This window comes from Corvus moneduloides, chromosome 8 (genome assembly GCF_009650955.1).
Source record: "Corvus moneduloides isolate bCorMon1 chromosome 8, bCorMon1.pri, whole genome shotgun sequence".
In the NCBI taxonomy this organism is placed as follows: Eukaryota; Metazoa; Chordata; class Aves; order Passeriformes; family Corvidae; genus Corvus; species Corvus moneduloides.
In genome coordinates this window covers 23069302-23095692 of record NC_045483.1, presented here as the reverse complement: position 1 = coordinate 23095692, position 26391 = coordinate 23069302, and the positions used below count along the sequence as shown (strand labels likewise).

Here is a 26391-nt window from a genome sequence, read left to right as displayed (position 1 = left end):
TAGCTTGGGGTATTGTTGGGGTCTAAACGTGAGTCTGACCTACATAGCCATTTGTCCAAACTTATTAGGCCTAATATTAATAATTCAGGGAAGATCAGTACTTTCTACAAGGCCAGGGATAATTCATGTAATCCTGCTTTTGTTTTGCAGTTTCTTTGTAATCCTTTTCTCCTTACCCATCCCCACTCCCTGAATAACACATAAACACTGATGGCATATTTTCCAAAGAAATACTTGTGTGGGAATTTTATTTGCAGATTGTCAATTTTTTTTTAATGTTTTCAATCTCTTTCCTATACCATTTAACTATAGTTTTTGCAGCAAGAGGCCAAATATATGTATATATTTATATAAAACGCAACCACGTTGGGATGAAATCTCTAAACTGGATGACCTGTTCCTCCTGTTTCTTCCATTTTGTGCAACAGCTGTGGTCTAATTATCTATATATTTTTTCCAGTGACAGTGCTTGCTGTGAACGGTGGGGGTTGAACCCCAGAGGGGACATATCATGTGTACGTTGATGTGTTTGAAGGAATTTCTTGTAATCAATGACAATTGACAAACTTTTGATTTATTTTTCCTCTTGCTGCCTTGGAACACGGCCCCTACTATATTTTAACTGCACACTGATAGTGATCTATTGTGAGTAAAAATGGGTTCCCTGTAGCCCAGAGTGCGGTCCAACCTGTCTTTCTCTAGCAGAGAGTATTTTTGTTCAGTATTTTGGTTCTTTTCTTTATTTATGTTGCATGTAGCAGTGACGTCATACCCACAAGTTTCTCATCGTTTACACCAATGGAGATTAGGGTGACGTTGAAGAAAATACAGCAGTTTCCCCCTCTTCCACCTATTTGCCCCTTTTTTCCACAAGCTCACATTTTATCCCTATTTGAAAATGAGATCTTGGCAAAAGTTTCCTTGAAATTATTCTAGAGATAGCTCATGAATTTTTAGGGATATTGGTTAGGCTGGGGTAATTGCCACTATAGCACTGTTTGCCTGGTTAAGTACAATTCAACTGTCAGATCCTTGTTCAGTTTTTTGGTACTTTGTCCTTTCCATTGCACAGCTGACACAAAGAGTAACACAGCAGTTTTTTAGTGTCCATATCTAACTTTTTTCTTCCCAATGACGGAAAAAAAAAGAGTTATGGGGGAAAGCCAGACAATTAATTAAAAATGTGGCTTTTAATGTATAAACCCAGAGATATCTTCAACAGGAAACAAGCTGCACTGATTATTTTCCTGAGCTTGCTGGTCATTAGTTACATAAGAAGACACACACTGACTTTTCAGGACCTTAGCTGTAAGATTTTACGTTATTATTTTATACAGAATATGAATTTTATGGACCACTTCATGTCAATCTAGGTCATACCACTTAGAAGTGTACAGAATCTGTGAAGGCTCTCGTCAGCCACTTTCAGTGTGTACACTTGTGGTAAACACAGCATTGGGGACATGGAAAGAATTTGCTGCCTAGAAATACAAGTGTTGCAAAGAAATGTCCTGATTATATGGGCTTGTTCTTTCAAAGAGCAAGGGGAATCGAGTTATCTCATAGCTGCAGTGCGGAGTTGCTGTGCCAGATTGAGGATGTAACTTTACTGTGTAACTGCAGCTATTCTAAGTAAAGGAGGCCATGAAACTTAAACATTTTACTAGGTGTTCTGAATTTATTGTGTGAAAACACTTCAGGTCTTAATCAGGATTGAGATACTTTTTCCCTCTCAGCTCTATACACTGTAGGACCTAGCAAAGAATCAAGGAAAAATTTATGCTCTTGATAAAGTGGTAGCCAACTTGAAATTATGGTGGCCTGCATTATGATTATCATTTTTTACTATTTATTTTATTGTTGTGCCTGCAAACTACACTAAAGGATTGAGATACTGTTGTGGAAGAAAATATTCAAGGATAGAACAGAAATTTCTCCAAACATCTTTTTTAGCCAGTAGAATGACACAGCAGAAAGATGAAGCAGCATGAAAAAGGCACATTGTGAAACAGGTCAGCATGATAAGAATCAATAATAAAACATAACCTAATTTCTATGGATGAAATGGTGAATCCTATTGACTTTGAGGCGAAATGCTGGAAGTAATCTGGATTTATCTGAAGCAATATATTTATTTCAAATATGATCCTGTGTTGAGACCTTTCTGAACTAAAGAAATTTGTTTAAATAGTAATAAATAAACAAATAAAGGAGTTACTCATGCTGTGAAAGAACTAGAAAAGAAAAGGTCATGTAGTTTTGATTTGGTTTTTTCCATTTCCCCAATAGCTTCAGTTTGTTCAGCAATGCAGTTTGCTTTGTGAGTACACTGGCTGAGAGTCTTCTTTGAGGTAATGAAAGAAAGGTCGTGATCAGATTTGAAAATTAAAATGAATTGGTCTATAAATGTGCCATTACATCAAAATCCGTGAGTCATTCTTATATCAACTAAATTAGGGAAAAATGTCCACTCAGATCTCCTGCTGTTTTTACAATTTTGACATAGAACAGCACCATGTGAATTGGAGCAAACAAGTAACCAGTTGTCTTTGATGGCAAAAATTGCAAGACAGTAAGCAAGCTCACTTTTTTTGTCTTGAAGTTGTCTCGTAAAAATTAAATAATGGAGAGATATCCTTGCCTGTTGTGTTAAGGTCAATAAATTCTCACAAATAGTTTAAGGTACACTGCTGTGCTTTTCAGGAAGCTGAAACTGTGCTGGGGGAAGTCCTGTCTGTGTTTCAGTCTCATGATGCTAACCAGCATTGCTGAGAGGCGATCACATCGGTCTGGTCGCCCTTTAATGCTGATGATTTTTCACTCATAGTTTGGATCATGAGAACTTGATGAATTGAAATGACACTGTGCATTTCCAATTCTAAAGTGTATTGGAACATTTTTTGTACCATTCGATGGTCAGGAAACTTCCCGTTCCTGCTCCTAAGCAGCTGCTGCCTGAGAGAGATCCACTAGATGTCCTCGGAGCTCCACTCTGGCTAGGGCTGAGCCCAGGGAAAAGCGCCGTAGTGACGGGAGCAGTACCAGGATGGGGTACAGCCTATGGTTTAAAAAAAGAAAATCAGGAAAGAAGAAGGGATACTTTGTTCCGCTTTCTTTAAAGAAAAAGAAAAAAAAAAAAAACGAGAAAAAGAAAAAGGAGCTGTTCCTTGACATTTTAGGGAGAGAATAATCTGAAGTTTCCTTTGCTTATTTTTGCAGCTGGAAATATTTCCCATTACTGTTTGTGAACTCTAAGTAACACTTCAGATCCAGACAATCTACACATTTTAAGTGTACTTTTTTGACTGTCTGAGATCAGAAAGTAAGGTATTGTGAGAAGCTTAGACATCTAGGGACCTATTCTTTCTTCTATAGAATGGAAGGCTACTGCCTTCTGAGAAAAATTACATCTAAAAGTTTCTAAAAGTATTTATTTACTTTATAAGTAATTGAAAGAAATTTTTCTCTCCTTTTTCTCTTAATGAGTAGTTCATATAGGCCTTGTTTTGTAAATTATTTAAGCAGTCTTATCTTCATGTCCATTAAAACTTCCCCTGATATTTTTACTGATTAGTTTACAAATGCTGTGTGATTGTCATCATATTAAGTAGAAGGATCTGTTCTTTTTTTTTTTTTTCTATTTATTATACAATTGAAAATAGGGAAGTAGTTTCCTTTATGTCCCAACTTACATTTTCATCAGTATCAAATAACAATTCTATTTAACATTTATAACACATCTAGGAATACAAATGAGTTGATTCTTACACAGATTCTACAGGTGTCAAATAAATTTAACACTCACCCAGAGGCTGTTCTTAAGGTCCCCCTGTCTCTCTGATGATTCCCATTTTCTGTTAATGTTTATGGAAGTTTTCTAGAAAATGCTATGTGTGTGGCTGAACCATTTAAAATCATTTCTGTCCTGTCTTTGATCTTGTCACTAGTCATCCCTACTAATAATGTGTGTTTTGTTTTATTTAAAATAAGTATTGTATTTGGTATGAATGTAACTGACTATAAAGGAATGAAGAGTAACAGCATGTTTTCTTTCCAAAAGTTATTGCTCTGATATGCAGTTGCTTATATACTGGTTGAAACCCTTATAGCAAGTCCTTTCTGCTACTTATATTTCCAGGTCCAAGCCTGTTTCCTGCATGTAAATGATGTGAAATATTCAAATGATGATGCATGATCTCCAGAACAACTGACAATAATAGTTAAAAACAGTCCCTGAGGGGCATTGCTTTTGAGAAACGCCATCATGTCCTTCCCCTATTGAAGAGAAGGCCTTAAATTTCCAACTTTATTGGTTTAAGTCTGATGAAAATGATACTGAAAGTTTTCCTTCCCAGCCTTCTTTTCCCTTAAGGATGATTCTTGTTAATTTTCATAAATGTGTCCTATCCTATTATTGACTGTTGACAAGATATGGCCGGAAGTAAATGAAAACCAGGGACTGTTACTAACCAATGACACAGCAGTTGAGAATTCCTGAGCAGTGTGTTTTGCTACAGTGTTTGATTAGAAAAAGTCCTTCAAAACAGCTATAATTACAGCAAAATGGGCCTGCCTTTTACCTCACCTACTGTTAGTGTGTCTCACAAATGCCCTTTATTTTTCTTTCATTTCCTTAAAAAATAAGAAAGTAGGCATACTGGAAAGACTGTCACACCTTTGGTAACTTATTTCACTTTTCTTTTGCTGTCCAACTTTTCAACTTTAAAGAACATGTTGGGAAGAATTAGACAGAGGGAAAACATGGGAAAATGCTGTTTTGAATTTTCTGTGTAGTTTGAATGTGTATGCATCAAAAGCTGCAGTGGAAACCTTCTTACTAAAAGCCAAGCTCTGAGGAATGATGTACCATGCAATGAACAAGCCTGATGCTGCATGATGAATTTCTGAACAGCTGTAAGATAACTCTACTAGGATGCTAAAAGAACATGGCATTAGTCATGTGAGCAAAGTTTTAGAGGAATGGAGTCGCTGCTGAAGAGATCACTCATTCATCTTCCTCAATGCCTGTTTTCCACAATCATAATGTTACCCTTGCTTGACAAGTACACTGTATGGCAAGCCATCAAGGCCTTAGAACAGGACTTGACCCATTTGAGTGATTTCAATCCCTCTTTCCTGGTGACTGTGGGATTAAGAAACTGGAAAAAAAAAATTCTTTTAAATTTAATGTCATTATCATAATGCAAAAAAGACATCCTAAACTGAAGGTACAGGCCAGAGAAACATTACCTTTTTTTTGCATTCACTTTTAAGGTTTTGTTTTTGCCTGTCAGTGTTGTTTTGTTTTTAGTATAATTGAGTCAGTTCAATCTAAACCATTACCAAAAGTTGGTTCAGTGCAACATGTGAAACAATCTAAATGGCCTTTGGATTTCTTGAGACGTAAACATACCTTATTCAGATGACATAAAAATTGCAGGATGGTGATTATACGTGCATTTATGAAGTAGGATGCTGTATATTTCCAGAAACACATAACAAGGATATTCGGATGACTGAAAGATAAAAATGTTTTGTCTAACCTGTTTTGGAATTAACATGTAGTTCTACATTCAGTTATTTTGTTCTTGATTGACTTTTGTATCCAGAGCAAAAAACATGCCAATGATTGGTTCAGCATGTTTCAGTGGACCAATGCTTTGTGTCCTTTTGGTGATGCCTTATTTGTGAACTGATCTTAATGTCAAGCATATTTACCATTTTTAGTTTTGTCTCTTATATGGGCAAATTTTGGTATTCTGTCAAGAGTTAATTTGAATTCCTGAAGATACAATGTAAGCAAAGTAATTTTTTTGGAAAATTTTATTAGTATCTTGTAACTCTTTAATAATGTGTGATTAATTGCAGTAAAGGAGTTCCTTGGCACAGTTTAATACAGACAAATTGTTATCATACATTTAAGAATAAATATATTTATATATGTATATATATGTGTGTATATGTGTAATGCATATGTGTGTATGAGCGTGTGTATGTAAGAATATATGTGTATGTGTGTTTTTGTGGGTGTATACATACATATATATATATTTATATATAAAGAAATCTCTGATTTTTACAGGAAACAGGATAGACCAAAAGTATCTAATGGACTAGCAACTGTTGTTGTCACTTTAACCCAATGGTATTAATTGTGCCAAGGGAAAGCTATATTCTTAGAATTCTGTGCTTTTACTGTGTTCTATTTTGATCCAAACACTTGACTGTAAACAGTAATTCTTCCCCATGACTGCGGTCACCCTCTAAGACTGAATAGAAATAAAGAGCAATTTATCTTTTGCCCTGCTTCTAATGTACAGCCAAAGTGTTATCAATAATCTCATTGCATTTTTTTTTCCTGGGTCAAGACTGTTAACATTAACTAAGGCCTGTATTAAATCCCTTAAATTACCTTCCAGCTGCCTTGTTATATATATAACCTTGCCATTAACCTGCTGCTCTTCCTCTCCTCCCATCCAACACATGGTTATAGCCAAGATGTCCATCTACAAGAGAATGAGACTGGCATGTTGTTTTGATTGCGGACGCTCTGAGCGTGACTGCTCTTGCATGTCAGGCAGTGTACATAGTAACATGGACACCCTTGAGAGAGCCTTCCCACTTTCTTCTGTCTCTGTTAATGATTGCTCCACCAGTTTACGTGCCTGTAAGTTTTAACACCAACACATGCTGTTCCATGTCTGTGGTGTCTGTGGTATCATCCCCGTCTTGTGTCGTGCATTATAGTCTGTGAGTTTTACTGGGCTGATGCTTTTTTAAAAAATCAACCCCAAATTTGATTACAGCTCTGTATTTATATTTCTGTTTTTATTTTTAATGCAAAAAAATGTAAATCATTATTTTGCTTTGTGTGCTCTTTATGAAGCATCCTCTTGCAATAGCCTGCAGGACCTTAGTACTGCAGTGTGGTGACACCTTTTCTATTTGATTAATACAATACAAATTGTCATTAATTAAACAAGAAGTGCTTCAGTGGAGGACCAGGCCTGTGTCTTAATCTGTGACTGGTGCCAAGTGGGTAGTTTTAATAATGCTGGCACTAAAGCACCACGCAATGGGCAGTGGATAAATATACAGGATAAAATGTAGTAGCTGAACTGTAGTAGCTGGAACTCTATTCTGTGCTGCCACTTTTATCATTAATTTTGTTTGTAACCCTTCTCAGTAAGGCAGGGTTTTCCATCTAAAACTGAAACCACAGAAATGCTTGTACTTTTTGTAGTGCTTTTTAGAAAAACTAGCCTGATGCAAATCCCTGGGACAAATGTTTTGAAATTAAATGTAGAATATGTTCCATAGGACAGTAACATTTTGGAACATGCCCTGAAGGTTTTTTTGAAAGATCAGAGTTGAGAGGGGAAAGACAGAGAACCTAGAACAATTCTGCATGGCCATTAATTCTTTGGACAAACTGTAGGGACTCCAAAGCTTGGATTATCATTGTGATGTCAACAACTGGGGAAGACTGTTAAATGGCTTTTTTGTTTGTTTGTTTGTTTGTTTCATTTTCTTGTCCTCTTTAGCTATTCTTAACAGGCAAAACTATGTCTTGGGACAGGAGCAGTTTTCCTTTCCCTACCCAAATGGCAAAGAAAAGCTATAAAATTGTTCAGGTACATCTATGAGTATACATTGGGATTTTGATCAGGAAGCATGTCCATTTTACAAGGCAAGTCATTATGGATGAAAGTGCCTTCCACTATGAAGAATATGATGTAGTTAGTAGATTATGCACCTGGTTGTCTTTTGGTACCATAGGTATTGCAGTATGTAGTCCAACTGGTGAATGACTTTGCTTTAACTATTTTGACTTACGAACTGTTTTTCCAGTCACAAATATAACAATCCTATAATTGTTCTATTTTTTTGTCTGAAGACTGTGTTAATTAAAAAGTATTCTAATAGGATTTCTTGGAGATTTTACCAAAAATCATTTCTCTCTATTGGTGTATAAGCACTCTGAACATCCTAGTTATCTACTTGTTTGCAACTCATGTATCACCATAAGGTGGATGGTTTCTAGTTTTAAGTCCTGTTCTAAATCACAGGAGGTTTTATCCTTTAAAGTGACTTTTATCAGGGTAAAATGTAGCAAAACATATTTTTTTAAGAAAAGTGAACATGAAACCTTCCTGTATTGAGAATTGCTGCAGGCAGTTTTTTAAGCAGTGCAACAGCCTCAGTTACACAGTGTGTGGTAGAGTTTGTATGAATACGGACTGGTACAGAGAGTATGGGGCTGGGTCCTGGCACTGGTGTTAACAGCAACCAGATTAGGATAAATTAATCTGTCCCCTGCAAGTGGGTAGAATTTCTGCCATTAGCACTGCTTGGCAAGGAAAGAAAAACTAATTTGTAGGTTTACTATAGCTTTCAAGTCCACTTAAGACTGTACAGAGGCAGATAAAGTAAACATTTTTGATTGTGTTGCCTGCTGAGCCAAAACCCTCCACAATAATGGTATTATTTCCAACAAAAGCCAATGCTTTTTGGGAAACATGTTAGACCTATGTTATATTTTGAAGGATAAGTGATATTGACAGCTTTGAGGATTTTTAGCATCCTATCCTTCAAGGGCCTTTTCCCCCCTTCATCACTCCATCAAATCAAAAGAGATCTCAGTCTTCCCCTTGTGAGACTAGTCACCTTTGACTGTTAATAATAAGTACAAAAATCAATACCAATTCACACTCTTTGCAAAGCAGCATAAGCCTTTCTTTTCCAATTAAAAAATATATATACACGCAACGTTGCACTGGCAGGGCTTCAATAGAAATCAGTGTGTTTTCTTTGCAGTGCACAGGGGTCGTATGATGCCCATCTTGACAGAGCTAGTTAGCTCAAAGAATGGTGGGGAGAGTCAGCTTTTCATTAAATATGAGCAGATGTGAAATGTAGAGTGTTTGACAATTAGAAATGGCAGCAGCAGGGCCCCAGAATCAAAGTGAGGTCAGATTGGTGGATCAGATTACCTCTCTTACATTCTTTAGTTGTTCTGAAAATCATTTTGAATTAGTGTCAGTGGAGCCATGATGGGTTTTGCCCTTTGTCTTTTATGCTACGACTGTATTGTTTCCCCAGACACTCATTAAAGGTCATTATACTATTACAGGGCTTGCTTTGGTCGTGGTGCCCCAGTTCAGTTGGTTTGCTTCTACAATTGCTTAATGCACTTCTTTCTTTCTTTCCTTTTTTTTTTTTTAAACTTTTGATTATAAAAGCAGGGTTTTTTTCCAAGGTAAATAAAATCACAGACCACTGTATGAAGCTTCTTGAAACAATGAGTAGTTTTTGTAAGAACTAGTGCTGTTCCTAAAAATCAGATGTTGAGTAGAAGATATCAATTTACATATTCAATGATGTACACAGGATTTAGTCTACTAATTGTATAATCTGCAGAGAAAGTAACACTTGCAGTGTATTTTCCACTGTGAATGAGTCTCTCTGTTATTATATTGTTGTTTCTACTTTCAGCAAATGAAAATCATGTCTTGATTAAGTATAATTACATTAAAAGAGCTTTTGACTTTATAGGCTGTTTTCTGGAAAATTGCTTATAATTCTTCTAAATGTAAGGAAAGAGAATTTTAAGTCTTTTTTTGTGTCTACATTTTTTCAGGTTTAGCTGTATTTTGTAGATTGCTACATGAACAGCAAATGGTCCAAGTACTTTTTGCACTGTAGACTCAAGTCAATTAGAGTGAAGAGAGGCACTTAGCCACTGAAAAACCTGAGGTGGTTTATACAAAGAAATTATCTTATTAACAGTGTGATGTTTCTGCTTAGGTCTGTGCCAAGTCTTGGGGGATGCCATTCAAATAATTAATTGATACAGGCAGAATCTTAACCTGAACCATTTAATTTCTGTGTTTCTTCATCACCATATGGCTGTGCTTCTCAGAAACGTGAAAAGTTCATGTTCCTAAAGGAAACCCTCCCTAAAGTTGTCACTGCACCCACTGCCATGGGAATGTAAATTTCCAAGGATATTCTTGATATTAGGCCCAGACATATCTAATTCAGCTTGTAAGAAAACATGCTTTGGCATGCTCTGATAGTTCTGAGAAGCTTTGTGAGAGGACTTTTGCTTTGGTGAATATCAGGGATCTCTGGACACAAAGGACAAGATTAATTATTACTGTATTTTGAATTCAGGGTTCAGCCCAGACTCTTAGACATCTTACATGGAAAGACCATGCTAAGACAAGTAGGAGAAAGCTTAACTTTTGAAAGTAGGCAAAGCATGTATGTACCTGTGTGCCAGACCTGGTTTAAAGCCATATATTCCATACAGTCTTCTAGTGTCAGCACATGTTTTATGCTGTACAGACAAGTTAGCAGCTGACTCTTTCTCAAAGGACCTAAAATCCCATTCTGCAAGATTAGGTGAACATTTTGGGTAAGGTTGGTAAACTGCACTGAAACTATATCTGGCAGTGTGACCTTAGCAAGTTAGGCCAAGAAAACCTCCAGCTTCTTCATTGACCTGTGTTACTTTAGACTCTGCCTGTGTATCTTTGCAACTGAAAAAGCCAAATTCTATACTGAGAGCTGAAATGATGTATAACTTACTAATTTATCCAGAGAGATGAATGAATAGCACACGCAGACATTGGTCAGCATATCTAAAACCAGTTGTACAACTATGCTTGGGCTTTCTAAATGAGTTGACAATTATTAAGTCCCAGGTTCCTGAATTACTGACTGAAAGGCCAGCATACTCTTTATTTCTCCTAGAATGCAAGAGAGTATCCTCTGCTTTCTACAGAGGATGTATCCTCTGCTGTTCTAACCTACTGCTTCTCTAGTCCTGCTGTAGTAGCCAAGACAAGAGCTACTTGCTGTCATGCATGAGTAGAGGTGAGGGAAAGGCAGGTATGTGACCTGTCAGGAGACAACTTTCAGTGCTAGAATCTTCTGTTCACCCCTTAGCAACAATGGTTTGCCTTTTACAGGATGTGCATACCACCTTGTAGTAGCTAGAGACTATGAGATGCTCAGTCCAGCTATGCATATAATGACATTTACCTTATATTTATAATGCTCTAATTATGACAAGGTGGGGTAGTACCATTGCTCTCTCCCACTACACACCTTTTCTGAGCTGTGAGACTTCTTCAGTGGCCACAGGAGGGAAGTAGACCTGTTTGCTTTGAAAACCTTACTTTTGCATATGCTGCATAAATCCTTTCTCTTTAATATGACCCACTGATCTCTCTGTGGTCACACTGTCTCATCTTTGTCCTGTATAAAAGGCCAACATTATGCCTTTAATGTTTTGAGGAAGAAGAGATTGAAGGAAGAAATAAGCAATTTGGTCTTGGAAATTTAAACAATTGGGAAAGACAGATGCTCTCCTTTCTAAATGGCATAAGGTCCTAAACAAGTGATTATTATCAGATTGTTGTGTTTTTTACAGTTCACTCCTATGGAGTGACCCCACCTCTGTATACTGGACAATGAGAGCACACCATGTTGTGTAGCCTAACTTGTTTGTTTGTTTGTTTAATGAGATTAATGAAAATGGAACATTAGAATGAGACATAATTATTATTGGTAGTAATAAATTACCAATAAATTGGTAATTCAAAGGCACAGAGAATATAAATAATAAGCCTGGGAGTGAAATATTAATTTATGTAAAACTGGTTCCAAATATTGTCCTTTTAGGGTGACAGTTTTACTTCAGTTATGTTTGTTTCCATGCATTCAGTGTTGTATTTATGAAAACTGATATGACTATGATGTTTCTTCTAAATACTTCTACAAGACTATGTTTTGCCTTTCAAAATACTGAAAATAATGTAAAAATGGATATCTGTGTTTATTTTGGTTACCAGTTTTTTGGAAAAAAATACTATTTTAGATAACTCAGTTAAGATACAAGTCCAGTACAACTGAAAAAGAAATCAAGCATACACATCTTAACATAGTGTCTGTTGCTACTGGGGAATGAAGGGAATCACCTTCCTTAGCCATCTTCTCAGAATGAACCACTGTCAAGAAAGCTGGTATTGCTGAAACTGGACAGTGGGCTTTTAAAGTATAAAACCAGAAAATGGAACAATTGAAAAAAATACCACTGTGGGAGAATCTTGTGCTTTTCTATAGAGGTTCTTATGGTGTAGCCACTGTCACGAAGTCAAGCTCCATAGCCTGGTACTGGCAAATCAGAAGCCAGACACCATGAGATCTGCTTTCCTGGGACTGAAAATTACTGTTCTACTTTCAGACTTAATTTATATCTGCAATTCTGCATAGCCTACTTTCTTTCCATCTTCTTCTCCTTGTTGCAGTCATACAAAGATGCTGGTGTTTCCACTAAAGAAGATAGGATGAATTGTCTCAATAAATGCAATCACAGTCTTAACTAGCATTCAAGAGCTGCTTGCTGCAACAGTGGTTTCACTGAGCCAACCCTTTGTCTGCCTTTCTTGCCCTCTTGATGTGCAGCCCTCCAGGTGATCCCTTCCTTGATGCAACTGTACTTTTCTCTGTATTGATAACATAGAGATAGAAGCAGTGATCAGAATGGACTGGTATATGCCCTCATGAGTCTCCAAGTATCTAAAGGGGGGGAAAAAGCAACATGAAACAATAGGTATTTTGCAATAGGTGACTCCAACTGTGTAGTTTGGCTCTAAGACAAAAAATCAATCCCTTTTATTGTTCTATACTTTAACAGAACCTGAGTGCTGCTAAATTATTTAAGCTTCTTTTGGGCATAGTATGAGCATATAGGTGAATACTGAGATGTAGAAATGCAGTAGTAGGAAAAAAACCAGAACAACCCCTCCAAACCAAGCTGTTTTCAGATGGTAGAATGGTAAAAATGAGACAATCTTGCTTATTGCTAGATTATATAAATAATGAGGCATGCACTTTTTCAGATGAGTTTTGTGATGCAGCATATACCCCTATGCTGATGAGAGTGAGCTCTGCCCAGTTTGTGATGTCTGTAATAAGGAGATAAACTCTCACATTGCTGTGAGATGGAGGCGCTGCTAAGTTTAGCGATGAAACCTTTGAAGAATTGGAGTAGTGGGGGAAGGAAAGATCAAGAAGTCTGCATTTAATTCCTTTAGGCCTTTCTGTTGAGTAGTAATTCTTGCCAGGGTCACAGGAAGGGACTAGTGAGTGGCTTGCTTTTATGGGAACAAGCTAGGAAAGGTGCTGTCTGTATCCTGTGGAGTGAATTTAGCAGAGGTTCTTATGCAAGGTGACATGGAAATTATGTTTGCATTTTTAGTTCCTGAGTGTGGCTGGTTGTCGTGAAACTCACCATGACAGTTTCTTACCACCAGGCAGCAGATTCTTCTGTTACCTCCTTGGTGTGGGACAGATGCTGGCCGGTTAGGTCTCCTTCTCTACTGCTTCCGAGCTATTTCAAGCGACAGATGCCAGAGCTGGCTCAGTTTCAGCTTGAGCATTTCTGTCATAGCCCTGCCTTGAGCCCAAATTCTGACCTTTACTATATGAAGTAAAGTATTTATGAACAAGCAGTGGCTTGATCCAGAGCAGGCTTAGAGCAAATGTCAAGTGTCAAGTCAGTCTCCTGCCTCCTTATACCACCTGCATTGGGAACCTGGATTAGACCCTAGACTACAGCATTGACTGCCTTAGGCTTTATGGGTCTAGAGAGACATAACTTATTAACAAAGAGTTATTAAATTTTTATCAGTTTTATAACGCAATGTAAATGCTTTCTATGAATCTACATTGTATTCATTATCATTTAAAACGTTAATTAAGTCAAAGATGCATTTAATTTAGTTCTAAATGTGCCTTTGGGAGGAAGCTTTTTAAAACAGCTGCAGGATTGAGAAGCTCATTGATGCTGGGAAGTTGTTAGTACCATTTTTCAGGATAGGTCCCCCAATTTGATTGCCATTTTGACTCTTAGCTAGTTTGTGTGGATGTTATTGGGCAAGGTCTCAAATTAATATTAGAAGAACAACGGCAGAAAGCTATCAGCTCATGTTAATCCCAGAGACAATTTGATATGTAATTCATGTTCTTTTCTAATTACTTCAAAACTAAAAATTTTGATTTGTAAACCCTGTACATCTCATACTCTTGTTGTAATTTATTTTATTTTTATATTCTTATTGTTTGGCTCTTTTTATAATTCAAGAAAAAAACATGTTCACTGACTTGGAATATTTCCCCTCAGATTGAGAGAAAAAGAAATGTTCTGACCTAGGTCTTACACATTTCATGTAATCTGAAGGTATTGTAGTGTGTAGAAGGAGGTGCTCATTGAAGTATACACTAGTATAGTTTCAACATATAAAGCGGAATGCAGTTTAGTAAAAAACCTCCTAGAATGAAAGCCCTTGCATTATATATAGCAGTGTTTTTGCTTTTGATGCAGTTTCATGTAAAAACAGGAGAAAGATGGAAAAAATCAAACACAGTGGATCCATCATCTGATTATTCCATGAGACCCCTGGCATATTTGATGTGTGCATACCTTCAATCAGGTCAGTAGTGACATTAGTAGTCACTAATATAAATATTATGTGGCTCATACTTCTAGAACTGGAAGCAGGGGCAGCCAACCTATTTCTTACCTAGGCTAGGAGCATCGACTGAATTAGAACCAGAGATCTTCAGATTTTATCAAGGTCAGAGTGGGTCCAGCAGAGTGGTTCAGCCCCAGTCTAGAAGTCAGAAGCAACTTACAAGACAATTTTTCTGGGTCTTTGTATTTTCTACTGAGTACCTAGAACCTTCTGGGGTATTTGCATATGCCAGGAAACACAACCTCTTGAATTATTTATGTTCTGCATGAAAAGAGGAGACTGTTGTCATGTAACTCCATATGTGGTTCTTGAAGTGCCACCAAACAAGCACCCATGCTGTATTGTTGCTTTGATTTGGGTTATAGTAGACAGGAGGGAGTTGGACAGAACACATGAGGAAAAGTTTTAATTTATTTTTAAGAAATCATAAATATATTTATTTTAGTATGTTAGTTCTTAACTGTTTGATAATACCCTTTATAATATGTTAAATGTTAGTCATCCTTTCACTTTTTGAGACTATTCACCAGCTTCTTTTAGCATTCTTTTTTTTATAATACAATGATGTAGCTTTCCTTATGATACTTTACTTATTATTGAATGCTGTAAGTCTGTGATTCACTTATTATCAAAGATTTTAGGGAACATCATGTGTGCTACTTCACACAGACATGCTTCACTGATACTGATCAGGTCTTGTTAGTACAGTACTATTATTCTGAAAAGGAAGGGTGGGAAAAGCCTTATTACTGTGTAAGATGTGTCCAGTGTTATCTGGTCAAACACTCCTGTGTGCATTTTAGTTTGACTGGAAATTTTACCTAGGCAAATGGGAAACAAAAATGCCCCAAGGCAAAGATCCCAATCTTGACTGTGCCACCAACTTACTACGTGACTATAGGGCTTTTTCCCCTCAGAGACTGAAAATACTGTATTCTTAATCTATTATTCTATACTATTACACTGTGTGCTAAGAAGTGCTTTGAGATCTTTACACTTTGAAGTCCTAAATACAAACCTGAATGTCCTTTTGACATAGTTATTCCCCTTCAGAGGCCAATTTTCAGATTTTCTGATCTTTGCTTAAGAAGAACATAGATGCACAGCAAGAACGAGAGGAGAGTGAAATGGGCTACATGACAGAAAGAAGGTGTGGAGAAATTACCATAACTGCCTTGCTGCTGTCTAATTTAGAGAGGTTTAGAAAGGGTATACTATCTGAGAGGGCAGGAATAACTTGGGTTTATCTGCATCAGCAGAGAACTGTCTCTGCTGCCATATTTTTTAAATCATCTGAAGTTTTTAGCTGCTTCTGAACTTTAATTGGAATGCAGAACATGTTAACTGTATAGAACAACTGAAGGAAATCCAAAAAATCATTATAGCATCTTTGATCTTTGTCATGCAATTTTCTTTGTTCATTCTTGCATAAAAGATTTTGCTTGCGCTAAGCATGTTCCTTTCTCCATTCCCATGTTCCTGACGTTATCTGCACACTCTCACTCAGTGGTGTTATATGTTCCCTGACACAGCATGTCTGACAATATGGAGAGAGATTTTACATCACCATATGCTATGGAGGAACCCTGGCAACAGGAAATGGAGGCTCTGTTTTTGAGCAAACTCTTGCCAGAATGAACCAGTAGGTGTGACATCTAACAATGGACATAGTTTAGTGTAAAATTAGCCCTCCTTATGTCACACTGAGATGATCCCTTATGAGATGTACTGCTTGGTCATTTGGTAGAAATAGCAGCTGTGACACATGGACAGTAATTTAGAGGTCAAGATAAAGATTTTCCTAGCTGGTAAAGTTTTATCAGCTGATAGAACAAAGATTCTTCTTGAAGAGAATAAAAACAATTGCAAGTTTTGAGCCTGATGTAGAGATGATGCTTATTCCTGTTCCATGAGTAATATGTGGTAAATCCATAGTTGCAAACTGATAGCATATTTCATTAGCAGGCATTTGTCCAAAGATTATTTTTTTATTTTATTCATGCTTTACCTCTTTTAGAATTATTCCTGATTTACCAGAACATGCAAGGACTGCCAGGTTCTCTGTGATCAGTCAATCACAAGATGGGTGGCAGCAAGGAAGTAATACAGTATTTATTTAGAATTGTAGGGTATGAAAATGAATATAATTCACATGATGAGACAGCAGAAGGGTGAGAAGAAGTGAGATGCACTGCTGAATAGAGCAGGATATACTTTTCTGGCTCCCACTACAGATTGTCCTTTCCAACATCCGGGACGTTTTCCCAAATTTTCAGATGACATGCTAATATTTCTCATCAATAATGGACTTTGACTCCTAACCATTCTTGTATCTTGTCTTGTTTTTAACAAGAAACAATTTTTCACTTGGTTCTGAACAAAGCCAATAAGCTTTCCAATGACTGACATAGTTTGCAAACTCTTGGATGCTAAGAACTGCTTTTGATATTCCACAGAAAAAAGTATTTACCCTGTTGTGTGAGGTTGCACATTTTAAGAGTTCTATTGATGTTTTATTTTTGACAAATGATGTTTTGTGTAAAATGAGACGTGAAAGTGTAATTTTTGTTTCATTTTACAAACAAATTTCTGCAGGGAATTAAATCAGTTTTCATTTGCTAAAGATCTAAATTTTTCAGTAGTTCGTAAAAGATGGAATTTTTTCCACCAAAACTTGTGTTCCATAGAAAAGTTATTCAAGGAAAAGCAAATAAATACGTATATGAAGAATTTCATTATATATTTTTTGATTATTTGTATTCAAAAGTCTCACTGCCCTGAGTAACAAAGATATACCTTAACTGATTTCTTCAATCAGACAAAGGAGAAAAGATGAGAAGACAGTAGGGCTGGGACAGATGTCGTTCTCAGCACAGATTCTGCAATGATAATCATAGTGCAAAGATTGCAGAGCCTGCAGTCAGTAATGTGATCCTCACTATTTAACAGGATCCTTCCATACAAGGAGTCCAATGTGCAGGCATCTTACACTTTGGAGAGTTACATGACTCAGCAGAAACCCTTGGTTATGTTTGGAAGAGGAGTAGATGAACAAACAATTTGCGGTGCTGGGGAAGACTCAAGCCAAGAATCAAATCACATAGTCTGGACTTGACTCATATTACATCAGTGTGAAATTGTGTAAGAGCAGGGATTGACATTCTTTTAACCTGCTGACACCAGATCCTTCTGCATGTTAATTTATGAAGAATGAATTCTGTGCCATATCTGCACTTCAGTATGCCATTACCATATAGTTACGGCGTTCTCAGAACTCCCTATACCTGAATTTGCCTGTTTCAAGCATAGGATTATTTTAATTTTTGTTTCAGATCTCCACTGTTACCACTACCACATGTAGTTTTTTATTAGAGCATGGTCTGTGGAGAACTTTCTGTCTTTCTGTTTTTTCTGAATAATGCTTGAAAATACTATCTCCTACTTTAATGAAAGTGCCTACTGTGTTTTTGGATTCGGGATTTCTAGTATTGGTGTGTTTAGTGGCTGATCAAACTTTAAAGGTCTTTTTTATTGGCTGATTGAATCTTTTAATGCTGCAGCTCATTCATCCACAGTTTTACTGGTACTTCTGCTGCTAAATAGATACCAAAATTCTTGTTTTGCATTTAAAATTGTAGCTTGAGGGCATGCCAGAATCATATCTTTAGGTTCGTATATTCAGCCTCAATACTCAAGCCCCACACACTCTTCAGGAAACATCTTGAAATTGTCCCTTGGGTCAGTATCCTTGAGTTCTGCCCATGAGGAATATAAAATATGTCAAAATATGCATTTGGTTTTAATCTTCCTTTAGCATATGAGTCTTTTGTCTGCCCCCTTCTTTCTCCTCAAACAGGACAAAATAAAATCCTCAGAGGTAGAGCTCCAAGCAATTTGATTTTGGAAGATGACTTTCTTGACAGCTGTCAGTGTCCCCTGAGCATAGGATTTCTGGATGCTTTCAGTATCTGATTCTCAAAACATCTGGCAGCAACAGTATTTCCAAATATATTGGCATCCTGTGGCATTTGTGGTTGATATAGTTACTTTTAGGGTAGTAACTGACATGTAAATCTTATGAAATTTTATACATCAATTTTTTCTTTGTTGCAGAGAGTTCCTCAGCTCCAGGTGATCGTAGACTTTATTGTGAAAATGGTGTGGTAATAGAACAGAAATGCTGGAAGTTCAGTGGTTTCCTGCAGAAATTTCTTTCCTTTTTTTTTTTTTTAAATTTTATCAGTCTTTCTTCCTTATCATGCTACCTGCTTTGAAAAGGGACATCACCTGTATTTAATTTTATAATTGTACACTCATAGTGTATAAGTGATTTTTGTGCTGAGCACGGCAAGTGTTTTACAAGACACATCTAAGTAACCTGCTAATTCAACACCTTGACAATCCTCTCTCTCTCTCAAATTCTCCACTGCCTTCTTTCTTCTCCTCTTGGTTCATTGCACTGTGTGCTGACAGTGAGGGTGCTCAATGTTGGGTTCCCTTCTCCTTCTCTGGTAACACCCATATTCTCATCAGGGTTTGGTTAATGAATCCAGCAGTATCAAGCACGATGCAGTTGGGTTTGATGAAATTTTCTTTCTGAGGCTGTTCTTCATCATGGGTTGTGATCTGTCTGATCCTTGTCATGAACTAAGCAAGGCTGGCATCTTCCTGTAGCTTTTAATATCAAAGTAAAAACTAAAAGGACAAAACATATGTATTTTAATTTTTTTAAAAAACATTGATATCAGTTTGTCTGGGTAGATTGAGCATTATTTGCTTTCTTTCTCTGTAGCTAGCCTGTGTAATTTTATACCATTATAGTTGGTATTACATGAAGTGAATATGAGATAGCATGCTTTCCCCTCTTACAATATTTCAAAAGAGTTGAACCCTAGTTGCTGCAGAAATTTCAGTCTTATCAGTACAGTAGATTTTTTAGTAATAGGAAAATTAGAGAGAATTCGTAACAGTCATTTTTTTATTTTATGTGGAGGTATTTTGAGTCTTTTCATGTTATGTTTGAAAAATGTGATCCTTGCTATATACATCCATCCTTTTGAGTATTCCTTCTTTTAGAAATCAAAATGATGATGTAAGTAAAATTGTTATTATTTTTCACCATTGGATTTCTTAGCTTTTGCTTTATTTTCCACCCTTATGGGGTGGATTGCCCGCTCTTGCTTTCCATAGCAATCGATTTCAGCCAGACTACTGTGAAGTTTTTGCAGAGATTTGAGTTTTGGGGGGTTTTTTTACTATTGTGCTGTTTTACTTCCTCTTTTTTTGCCAGTATGTACCTAGAAATTATGTACTGTACTTCCCTAAATTTCCATGCCAATTGATTATATTCCATCTCCATTTTTGCTATCACTATTTTTGCTGTTGTTTTATAGATTTAATCTTAGTTATTTATATCTTGGTTGTTTTTATATTAATAGATTTAACAGGAGGTTTTGGTTTTTTAGATGCATTTGTTCAGAGCAAGAAAAAAGCCTCACAAGAATGGAGTACATTGTGGAATACAGTAAAGTAGGGAGCACTTAGAAAAAAAATATACTAATTTCTTAGTGTTATAAAGAGTATTTAACTATGTATCTGTAAGTAATAAAGCCAGCATATGTGCCAATAGGCGTTTTAATACAACAGGTTCAATCTATTTGATTAATTTTAATGTTTACCCTGTGACTTACAGTACTTTGCATAAAATAATTTCTTTGTTAACATTCCCTGCTCTTATGAAAGCCATAATTCAGATAATAGAGTATTGTTAAACTGCAACCAGTCTGCTAAAAATCTCTTCTGGTAACAACATTTCTGTGTATAAGAACAGCTGAGAAATAGTGCTCTATATTTATGCATAGGTTTGAAGACCAGAAAACAGCACATTGAAACTCCCTGTAACCAGCAGGTGGTGGTGCTGGCTTAGAAATCAGTAGTGGCTGAAAAGCCTGCAAGAACTTCATTATGTACTGCTTTGCTAAGGAAAAAAATTTATTAAAAAAAATTCAGATGGCTCTTTTTAATTGTGCTAACTTTTTTCCAGAAAGGTATATCCAGTGTAAGCACTTGTCTCTAGAACCTATGTAAATAGGCACAGCATTTTATACTTTACATATGAAATGATATGATGGCCTCACAAGTTAATAGTTGTATGAAGACCTCCATCCCAGAGGAATACTACAGCTAAGCCTTAAAGAGGATTGGGGATCACTGAGCCTGAGCCTGTGAAAGTTTAGTAAATGGAAGTTTTTCCACTGATGTGGGTGAAAACTGAATAAGACTAACAATACGAAAGCCAGAGTTAAATGTTAATATTTCAGTTCTTGTTCAGAGACACAGACACTTCTACACCCTTTAAACACAAGCCAAAATAAATTCAATGGTATCAAATTTTAAAAAGTAAAAAAAATTATGAAGAAAACCCCAATTTATCGGTCAGATATTAACCACCTAGTTAAAAAAGAAACAATCTCAGCCAAATCTTCTCAAGTGTGTTTTCAAAAGTAAGGTAACTCATGGGTAGCAGAGGAAGAATTGGAAAAAAAAAAAAATCTTAAAATTTAGGAATATAGTCTCTTGGACTTACAAGAAGTTTCTGGAAAATCTTTACTTCACTGTGGTATTGGCAGGGACACCTAGTATGTCTTCTTAATGAGCAAGGTAGATGAAATTTTATTTCGGTTTAAAATTTTAGGATATGCAGGTTGCAATTACACTGCAAATCTGTTTTTTTTAAGCTGTTAAGAGAAACTGGCACTTCTGAGTGGAAAACAAAAGTAATAATTCTAATGAGATTTCTGCAGGATGAAATCTACCCTTCCAAATATTCACAGGAAGGAAACAGTTGCAGCAAGACCGAGCTAAAATTTGCCAAGTTGTGCTCCAAAGGCATGGAACTATCACTTTCCTGTGCACTGAAATACTCTTCCTGACAAACACTATCTATGCTGTAAATACAAGATTTCTAATCCCAGGGAGCAGAGCAATCACCAAGGACTCCTGAGCTTACTTTTACCCTTAGTTACTTCAAGGCACTGTATATTTTTCTCGGAATTTAATGGAGCTGGGGGAGTGTAAACAGTAAAGTGATCATAGGCACAATGATGAGTGGCCTTTCAAATTTAGATTTTTTTTTTTTTTTTTTTTTTTTTTTTTTTTTTTTTTTTTTTTTTGTAAATAGTAGCTTATTTTTTGTCCACAAATAGAACTTCACTGTTTTCTGCAGTGACTGATCAGGTTGTGAGTGTGTTTAGTCACAAAGGGGAAACTTCCTTAATTTTGTAAAAACAAGACAGATTCCTCCTACAATTTAGCAGAACTGCAGAACGGCAGTGTGCCCTTGCTAGTGCTGCAACTTCTTCCTCTGTATCCCTTATAGTTGGTGTCAAAATCCTCTTTGAGGCAATAGGACAAAGGACAATACACTTTGGGTTGCTGTGCATTGAAACAAGGATAATCTATGACAATGCATGGAATACTATCATTTGCTCTGTGCTGCTACTCTTAAAAAATCTCCCTAAGATGTGCCTTTTGGCTTTACATGTCTTGCCTTGGGGAACTTTCAAAGGGCCACTCATAAGGAAATCAGCGTCCTTTAATCAACACTATTTTTTTAAGGAAGGAAAATAGAAACACAGAAATAAAAAGGATGTTACAGTTATTCAATGTTAGAGGCACACTTTCGTGTCTAATAAAAAAAAAAAAAAAACCAAACCACCAAACACTGTAATAACAATCCACTCTTTTCACTTATGAATATAGTATATTTTTATGGAATGTATTCCAAATGTAGTATTCAAACAGCAATAGCAACGTCACAGTCTTACACCTGCTAGATCTGAGAAAATTAAAGATTAACAGCCACAATTTTAGATCATTTGGTCACTTGAATTTTAGAAATATCTCTGAGTAAGGAACACCTTCACAACAGAATTGACTGCAAGTGGGCCACCCAAGGCTGTATAACCCAAGATCAGTGGTAAAACTAAATCCCAGTCAGGAGATTCCCAGTCCTCTGCTTGTAGCCATGGGATCATCAGGTAGTCTGTTAAAATGTTAATGTGGCTTTGAGCAATCCTTCTGTACTTTGCTCTGCTAGAGAGAGAAGCTGGGGCTCCAAAATTGTAGTTCATAGCTGCTTGTGACTTGGTAAGAAACACAGGGTCTGAACAGCTCTTATTTGACACATGGGGTAACATTTTCTGTAGCTCCTCCTCCATGTTCAGAGCAGAACAGCTTGTTGTAATGAAGTAACATAATTTAAAGTTTAACTCAGCATATTTACACTTGCCATACTGATGAGACCCTTTGACTTTTGTTATTCTCTGCAGTGCACTCTCAAAAGACAAAGTTAGTTCCCTTCACTTTGATGTTTGTCTGGGAAACAGACCCCCTTGAAAACAGACCATGTTCTAAGTTCTACAGTTTAGGCACATCTCCATTTCTTCACCCTTTCCCAAAACAAAATTTACTTTATCCAAATAGTATTCTGTATGGATACAACATGTGGAGAAATCAGTTCGACAATTAAATGGACAGGGGGGAAAAAATCTACTGCTGCTTTGCTTTTTTTTAACTTTCATTTGAGTTTTCCAATAACAGTATAATGACTTGAATAAACAATTACAGAGTGAATCATAATTTGAAAAGGCAGTGGAGAATGAAGACTAAAAATCGAGAAAAATGTTTGAGGGAATACTAAAATCTGATTTAGAAAAGATGTTCAAGGTTCAATGGATCTATGACTTAGTCTAAATATAAAGTAGGATTTGATTAGGAATTGAAGTAGCTTTTTTCTACTGTGCAAATTTGGCAGGGGAAAGAGATGTTTGTTATGTACAAATAGTGTCCTGTGGTCTATATACCTCTATATCAGAGCAAGAAACCAGATCGATGAAATTAGAAGCCTTTCTCAAAATTGCACACGCCAACTGTAAAATGCTGTATTATGGGAAAGGCTTTCTTCTCATTTATAACAGCATATACATGAGGTATGAACAGCTCCTCAGCTAAAGTCCATTGAAGTCAGTGTAAATGTTTTCTCTTACTTAAGCGGACTTTGGATCAACCACAATTTGGGCAACCTTAAACCACTTCTTTGCTTGCAGAAGTCATAGTAATAGAGAAGTGATAATAACTGATACAGCGTTCATAATCGTTATGTTCTTGAATTAAACTGGAGGAGCAAAGAAAAAATATCAGATTTCTACCATAACCTTAGAGAGCTGCTCTACCCTTAAAAATAAATACAAATGGTGTAAAGCTATACCCCAGACCTTTTTCACCAAAAGATTTAAGTTAAAAGTTTGCTGGGTTTCCAAACTCCTTTGTAGTCTATCTTTCATTCTATATACAAGTTACTCTAAAAGATCAGAAACTTAAAGTTTTTAATGATTTCACTGAATATCAGAGCAGCCATCTAAAATTAATAACAGGATCCAGCATGGCAAGATTCCACATTTGCTATTAACTATGTTTTTTACAGCATTCAAGGAAAAGCAAAGATGAGGAATATGTCTGTGGCTGAGTTTCAATTCTTTACGTGGGAGAAGAATTAAGACTGAAAGACCATGTATTATTAATACAAAATTTAAGTATTGGATGCTAATAGAAAGAAAAAGAAAAAGAAAAAGGGGGGGTGGGGGCAAGTAGTAGACATAATGCATTTGTTTTGCAATTTTATGTGCTTTTAACCAAAAGGTGCAAGCCTGGGACAAAAAGAGAGGAGAAAAGAAAAATATTTCTTGATCTGCACTTTCAAAGAGAATATCTCATGTAAGCACCATTCAGTATTTGCAAGAGGTTCTGATATGATGCATTCTTGACATTCTTGGATCTTGATGTTTTATCTGCTTCAAGTGGCACACTCTGCAACTAAAAGCCAGCCTCACCTGCTTTTCTAATGGTGCTAGTGTGTAGAGATATGCAGCATATCTTTTTGTATTAAAAAAACAGAATGAAGTGCATTTTTCTGAGTTTGTAATGCACATAGAAACAAAAGCAGCAATCCTGTTTCATTTGAGATTACCATTTCAGACACCAAGCGAACGCTGCTCTGCTGTTTCTAAAATTAACATTCTTGTATCTCATCAAGCACCATTATATTGTAGTTTCTAGTCAATGGTTTCATTACATCTGTTACCGCCAAAAAAAAAAAAAAACCCAAGTAAATTTGTAAAATAAATAGTTCACTGGCATAAAATGATTTTTAGAGGAGGAATAATGTGGGGGTTATTACAACACATTATTAAACAAATAACAAATGTTTTGATTAAATCGTATTTCAATACTACGCTAAATTCCACCTCCAACTGATTTGGCACATTTTCTTTTTTGAAACTACCTTTGATAAGAAATGCATTACAAACTCATCAGTTTAGCTTCCTGTTAACAAAGAGACAGCAGCCGTCTGGATTATTCTAGATCCGCAGTGAAACTGCCACACTATGTATGCTCAAACTAAAGCTGTGCAAGTTTGACAAGGGGCAGATGAATCCAGGAGTTATTGTGCAGAGGTTTAAGTCTATGCGGCAGCTGACGGTTGAAATAATCATCTATACATCGCTCTGAGCTAGCTGGGGAAAGGTTGAAGCTGTATATTTTCAACATATCTAGCCTAATGGTTAATCTGTTGTCTTGTACAGGGGGTGCTGGGTGGAATCACAGCAATAGCTGACAGTTTGGAGGAATTGCTGTGGGTATTTTCAGTTGCCTGATTCACAAAGTGGTAGGTAGCAAAGTCTAAACAGCCTTGTCATTGAATGAGGCAAGTCATGCTCACTGTCACTCCCATCAAAAGAACTCTGGTAGCCAAAAGCTCAATCAACATATTGATTATTTGCATTTAGTAATACAGGGCTGCAGCTTGTCTTCACCCCCCACCCCATGAAAGGTGAGCCACATTGCAGAATGGTGACTGCTCCTTTGGAGGTCAGCTCAGAAGATGTTTAGGAGAAAGACATTGGTTAAGTTGGGGGAAGAAATAAAATATTTCTTCAAACCAAGATAGTTTAACTGTTAGAAACACTCTGTATTTCTAGTGCTGGATCTGACATATCTTCACAGTGACATGGCATTACTCACTACAGAGATTAAGGGGGTGCAGTATGAATTAGACTGAAACAAAAATGAAGTATCTGCAAGTGACAGCTCTGGCTGATGGCTGACTATGAAGGAAAACACTGTGCTAATGTCTGGCGAAAAACAGTGCTGAAAGCCTACCAGCTGATAGAGATGGAGGAGGAAAGGAGCACTGGGTATCAGTGGTGGTTGTTTAGAATGTCTGGTTTTGGTCAGGATATTTTTTCTCCTTTAAAACACATTTTCATCTTCCCTTCCAGGCAAATCATGCTGAAGCCAGTTTCAGCCATTTTGTTGAAAGCACTGTACTGGTATTCTGCCTTGTTACATTTAAATTAAAGCTCAGCCCAGTTTTAAGTTATGGCAAGTGTATGCTCACAAAGAATAAATAGATATTGCCACAGGCATTAGTTTAACTACATTTGTTGTTTTAAAAATGTTCAGGGAGTTGCAGATTGCAATTCAAATTATCTTCATTATAATAAATAAAATGTATAGAAATAGAAACAGGCATGATTCCCTAATGCAGTCTGTAGGCAAGTGTATATTCATTGAGCTTGAAAGGGAGTTCCTGAGGGTGGGGGTACGGAATAGGAATATATGCAACTTCAAAATACCTTTACAATTGCATTAATATATCACATTTTATACATAATATTTTTTTTCTCTTATGGTGACAGGCTTCTTGGGCAAATTCTGTACAGCATTTATTAAAAGTAGGTAGTGTTCACCCAGTGTGCAATTAGAAAATACTACAGAAAATGGA

At 36.5% G+C, this 26391-nt stretch overlaps 1 protein-coding gene across 50 annotated transcripts in view; it reads left to right on the top strand.

Moving 5' to 3' along the window:
• KCNMA1 (potassium calcium-activated channel subfamily M alpha 1) overlaps window positions 1-26391 on the top strand; it is a 444344-nt gene that overhangs the window by 340975 nt on the left and 76978 nt on the right. For 15 of the 50 annotated variants that reach the window (XM_032116880.1, XM_032116905.1, XM_032116896.1 and 12 more), the window contains one exon: window positions 637-645. The exons of 18 other annotated variants lie outside the window; for them this stretch is intronic. In XM_032116880.1, coding sequence (XP_031972771.1) covers window positions 637-645 — 9 coding nt within the window. Of the gene's footprint in view, window positions 1-636; window positions 646-6493; window positions 6668-26391 lie in introns of all 50 variants that reach the window. 17 more of the 50 variants (XM_032116877.1, XM_032116876.1, XM_032116875.1 and 14 more) reach the window with 2 other exon arrangements.